Source organism: Momordica charantia (assembly GCF_013281855.1).
Source record: "Momordica charantia cultivar OHB3-1 chromosome 4 unlocalized genomic scaffold, Mcharantia_2.0 BLBB01000004.1, whole genome shotgun sequence".
Taxonomy (NCBI): domain Eukaryota; kingdom Viridiplantae; phylum Streptophyta; class Magnoliopsida; order Cucurbitales; family Cucurbitaceae; genus Momordica; species Momordica charantia.
The window spans coordinates 15,191,115-15,196,715 of record NW_028275162.1 but is presented as its reverse complement, the minus strand read 5'-3'; the positions used below and the strand labels follow the sequence as shown (position 1 = coordinate 15,196,715).

General features: G+C 39.3%; 1 protein-coding gene across 1 annotated transcript; it reads left to right on the top strand.

Moving 5' to 3' along the window:
- Window positions 1-3,806: 3,806 nt before the first annotated feature.
- Window positions 3,807-4,169, top strand: LOC148211913 (uncharacterized). Its single transcript, XM_088122950.1, has one exon. The coding sequence runs from the start codon at window positions 3,807-3,809 to the stop codon at window positions 4,167-4,169; it is 363 nt and encodes a 120-aa protein (XP_087979076.1).
- Window positions 4,170-5,601: the final 1,432 nt, after the last annotated feature.

Genomic DNA, 5,601 nt, shown 5'->3' with positions numbered 1-5,601 from the left:
ATTCTGACTCCGGGACTTGAATAAAAAGCCCCGCCCTCTCATTGGCCTGAGAGGGACTTCCGGTTATTGGTCGGACCATAACCGGATTGTTCATTAGAGGAACAGTGGTATTTAAAGAGCAAGATGTAACTCAGGGGTAAAACGGTAATTTGACCCAACTTGAGTTACGAGTACTCGTGAAGGGTTGACTTGCCATTAACAGTTGTATATCTGTGGACACAAAAATATTTTGCAGTGAGAAGAGTGCAACTACGAGTCTTTAGTAGAGTGACCTATAGTTAACGAATGTTGATTAACTCGGTCAATGAGTTTAACCGATTAATCTCGTATCGTTGGAGCTTCTGATCTGTAGGTCTATTAGGTCCCCTCACTAGCTCACACGGGGAGGATCAAGAATTACGAAATAATTTGAAGTGTTCAAATTATAAAAGGGAATGTATATAATGTATATTGATACGTTATATATAAATATATACTAATCTTGGATAAAGATTCATAATTAATTATGAGAGAAATTATTTGAATGAGGTTCAAATAAAAATTGATATGAATAAGATTCATATTAAAACTATAGGTTAAAATTAATGTGCATAAGATATACATCACAACCATAGTTTATTAAAGATAAATGCCTTAGAATATGATTCTATTTTTGGAAATAAATAATTAAATGTTAATTATTTATTAATATATATATATATATTTAAATATTTAAATAATTGTTAATTAAATTAATAATTAATTAATATGATTAATTAATTATATATATGATTAATTATTATTAATTGATAATAATAATATTAATTTAAAATAAAACTCCCCTACAAAATGCAGGGGAGTTGGGAAGTTATATGATGTGGCTTCACCCTTTGCTTTTTTCTTTTGTCATTTTAATATGAACTAACCTTCACCTTCGAGGAAGGGATAGTCCCAACATTTGCTGTTTATTCGTGGTTTGTCTTGTTCAACTTCAATGAATGTTTAATGGAAGTGTATTTAATTCTTGTCTCACTACGCTTGTGGGCCTACTTACTTAGTGTGTTTTCTTGCCTGAGGTTTGGAAGAGCCCTCGTTAAGTAGAGTAGCTTCTTTTAGCTGTATTAGTCCTTGATTAGAAAGGAGGGTGAATACCTAGGGATGAAGTTTACCATACAGTGCCTACAGATCGTGTATTGTGAGTATTTTAGTTACGGTGGGAATTGGACTAAATTGCATCTAGGGTATCTTGGAAAAGAGCCGTGGAGATTTGGGCAGCATTAGTTGAAGTATTGAGCGGTGACAGCCCTTCGAACAAAAGAGCAGCGCTAAGGAAACCCCGTTCCCCGATTTCCTTATCATTCATTTCTTCCATGTGTTTCTAGTCTTTGTTGCCAACTGCTTTAGGGTGTGCTGGGAGTTTGCAGCAGCTGGTTTCCATTGCTTGTTTAATTTTGATAGTTTTAAAAACTGAATTATTTGACCTTTGATTTTTTTTTCCTTTTGTTTTTCATGTGTGATTCAAACTTCCCAAATCAGTTCTTTATTCTGTAGTCCCTGTGGAGACGACCCTGTTTTTATACTACAATGAATTGTTTTGGTGTATACTTGCACCAATTCTCCCCTAGTTGTGAGGAAGCTAACAAGTTTTTGGCGCCGTTGTTGAGGATTAGGATTTATAACTTGAATGTGGGAGATATTTTGAATCATGGTGACTAAGTAGCCTTTCAATCTTGTGTTTCATCTGAACTGAGCAGTGGATGAACGACTTCCCTACGTTTGAATTTGCTTTTGACCCAGAACCAGAGCGTACATTGAGAAGGAGAAAGGTTGAGCAGCGAATACAAGGCAAGGAAAGAGGCATGAACCCAGATGCACCAATTCGGCCTGAGCAGGAGATGAAAATGATAGAAGGGGTTAGGACTGGAGCTGGAGTCCCAGTACCTCCCTTAAATGTTGTCTTGCTTGCAGATGATACAGAGCAGGAAATTAGAGCATATGCAGCCCCAGCTTTCTATGACTTCAATCTTGTGATAGCAGATCCAATTATAGAAGTGGGCAGATTTGAGCTGAAATGGACAATGTTTAAGATTTTGCAAACGGTGGGACCATTTTATCGGCTGACATCAGAAGATCCCCACAGACACTTAAGATAATTCATGCAAGTGGCAGATTCATTTAAAGAATCTGGAACCAGTAAGGAAGCTATAGGATTAAAGCTATTCCCCTACTCTCTAAAGGACAATGTCGGGGCATGGTTGGACTCTTTATCTACTGAATCGATCACATTATGGAATGATCTAATAGAAATTTTTTTGATGCAATGTTTTCCACCATCGAAGAATACTGAACTTAGAAACAAAATTAACAACTTTCAGCAACTACCAGGAGAATCCCTGAGTGAATCATGGATAAGAATGCCCTCATCATGGAATATCACATTGCATACAAATTGAGACTTACTATAATGGATTGAATGAGGTGATGCAATTGATAATTGATGCTTCAGCCAACGGAGCTTTGTTATCAAAACCATACTCGGAAGCCTTTGACATTTTAAAAAGGATTTCATGGAACAAACATCAATGGTCTAAGTCTCGATCAGCATTGATAGCAGCAAGCCCCACAAGGTTAGTAACAGACGATGTAGTCGCAGATTTGAACTCAAAGATTTCACGCCTAGCTGACATCGTTATGAAAAGTGCAATCGCGAGTGAAGCCATAGCAACCAAGGCAAAGGTAGCTGCTATACAAAGCAATCTCCGTCCTTATTGTGAAGGAGAACACCATTTTGAAAACTGCACAAGTAATCTTGCATCAGTATTTTATTTAGGCAACCCGCAACCAAACATCAATAATGTGTATGGGAACACATACAACCTGAGCTGGAGAAATCACCCAAACTTTAGTTGGGGAGGAAACCAAGGGGGCAATAATGTTGGGTCAAGTAACACACAAGTGTATCCTTAGAAGGCTTAGTACCCTCCAGGATTCTCAGAGCAGAATCAATATCAACAGACCACCCAAAAATAGCCAGAAACACGGAGTTTCGAAGATATGTTCAAGGCATATATGACAAAGAATGATGCTAACGTTCAAAGCCAAGCTGCATTGCTGCAGAGTCTGGCAGTATCTTTGCACAACATGGAATTACAAATGGGCCAATTGGCAACAGAATAAAAAAGCAGACTAAAAGAAGCACTCGAGCGATACTGAGCAGCCAAAATGAGATGGAAAGGAACAATGCAAGGCCTTAACGTTGAGAAGCGGTAGGGCAGTACAATCGGCGTATGAACAAGCAGGCGTTAACGAGGAACGAGAAGTGATATTGGATCCACTCAAGGAAGTAGAGCAACATACAACATCAGATGGATTAGTGAACTCTGAGAAAAACTCAAAAGCAGAACAGTTGGCAGACAGTGAGACACCAACACATACTGCAGAGTTAAAGCAACAATTGTCTGAAGAGAAGAACACAGAAGGGGCAGACAAGATAGGTAAAGCTAAAGCATCCACATCAAAGTCACCTGGGAAACAACAGCTTCCAGAACAACGTCAAGCTCCAACAAATACTGCAGCATATGTACCTGCAATACCATACCCAAAAAGGCTGCAGAAGAAGAATCAATAGGGGCAGTTTAAATGCTTCCTGGAGGTGCTTAAGCAAATTCATATCAACATTCCACTGGTGGAGGCACTCGAACAAATGCCAACTTTACGTAAAATTTTTGAAGGATGTCTTAACTAAAAAGCACAGACAAGGAGAATTTGAAACTGTATGTTTAACAAAGGAGTGTAGCACAATTCTAACCAGTAAGATTCCAGAAAAAATGAAAGATCCAGGAAGCTTTACAATTTCGGTGTCCATTGGAGGTCATAAGATTAGTCAAGCCTTGTGCAATCTGGGAGCAAGCATTAATTTAATGCTGCTGTTAGTATACAAGAGGCTGAGCATGGGAGAAGTGAGACCAAGGATAGTCATACTACAGCTGGCAGATCGCTCAATTGCAAACACGGAAGGAAAAATCGAGGATGTTCTGGTACAAGTAGACAAGTTTATATTTCCAGCTGATTTTATTATTCTTGATTTTGATGCAGATGAAGACGTGCCAATCATCCTAGAGAGGCCATTATTGGCCACGGGGCATGCACTTATGGATGTGCATAAAGGAGAAGTAACGATAAGAGTGTAGGATCAAGAAATCAAATTTTCTGTCTATAACTCTACGAAGTACCCTTCTGATGTTGAAGAGTGTGCAGTCTAGCGAGCTCTAGACGAAGCTGTCCTGGAATCATTCAGTGCAGAGGTAATGTTGGAGCAGCAGAACAGTGAAGTGGATATTATGCTGGAGCAAGTTGATGAAATATGCCAAGAAATTATCTATTTGGACTGTGCGAGCAATTTAGCAAGAACTTGGTCAAGAGTCCACGAGAGCTTAGGTTTAGAGGACGTACACAGTTGAAGCCATCTATTGAGGAACCACCAGAACTGGGATTAAAAGTCCTCTCGAAGCATCTAAAGTATGCTTACCTTGGAACATTCGAAACGTTGCACATTATAATTGCCGCAGACCTAACAGCGGAAAAGGAGAATGAGTTGCTAGTAGTATTGAGCGAACAAAAAAAGCTATCAGATGGAAAATCGCGGATATTGAAGGAATAAGCCCCAGTTACTGTATGCACAAAATTGTTTTAGAAGAGAACTGCAAAAATTCAGTAGAACCGCGGCGAAGGCTCAATCCGGCGATAAAAGAAGTTGTAAAAAAATAGATCATATAAAGTGGCTGGATGCTGGAATTATATACCCAATATGAGACAGTGAGTGGGTAAGTCCACTGCAGTGCGTTCCAAAGAAGGGAGGAATGACAGTGGTTGAGAATGCCAAGAATGAGCTAATTCCCACTCGGACAATTACCAGATGGAGAATATGCATGGACTACAAGAAACTCAGCAAAGCTACCAGGAATGATCATTTTCCGCTGCCATTCATTGATCAAATGCTGAACAGACTAGTTGGGCAAGAGTATTACTGCTTCCTTGATAGATACAGTGGTACAACCAGATAACTATAGCCCCTCAAGATCAACAAAAAACAACATTCACTTGCCCGTATGAAACTTTAGCCTTCAGGAGGATGCCCTTTGGTATGTGCAACGCTCTAGCCACATTCTAGATATGCATGATGGCTATATTTTTAGACCTGGTTGAATCTGTGGTAGAAGTCTTTATGGACGACTTCTCAGTTTTTGGAGCCAGTTTCACTGAATGTTTATCGAACCTTCGACGGGTGCTGCAGCGCTGTGAGGAAACCAACCTAGTCCTCAATTGGGAAAAATGTCATTTCCTGGTACAAGAAGGTATAGTATTGGGACATTGGGTTTCAAAGAAAGGACTGGAGGTAGATAAAGCCAAAGTTGACATCATTGAACGGTTACCACCACCAACTAATGTTAAAGGAATCCAAAGTTTCCTCGGCCATGTAGGGTTCTTCCGACGGTTTATAAAAGATTTTTCTAAACTTGCTAAACCTCTGTGTTCTTTGTTAGAAAATTATAGAGTGTTTGATTTTTCTACTGACTGTTTGCAGGCATTCGATGCGTTGAAGTATGCACTCACCCATGCTCC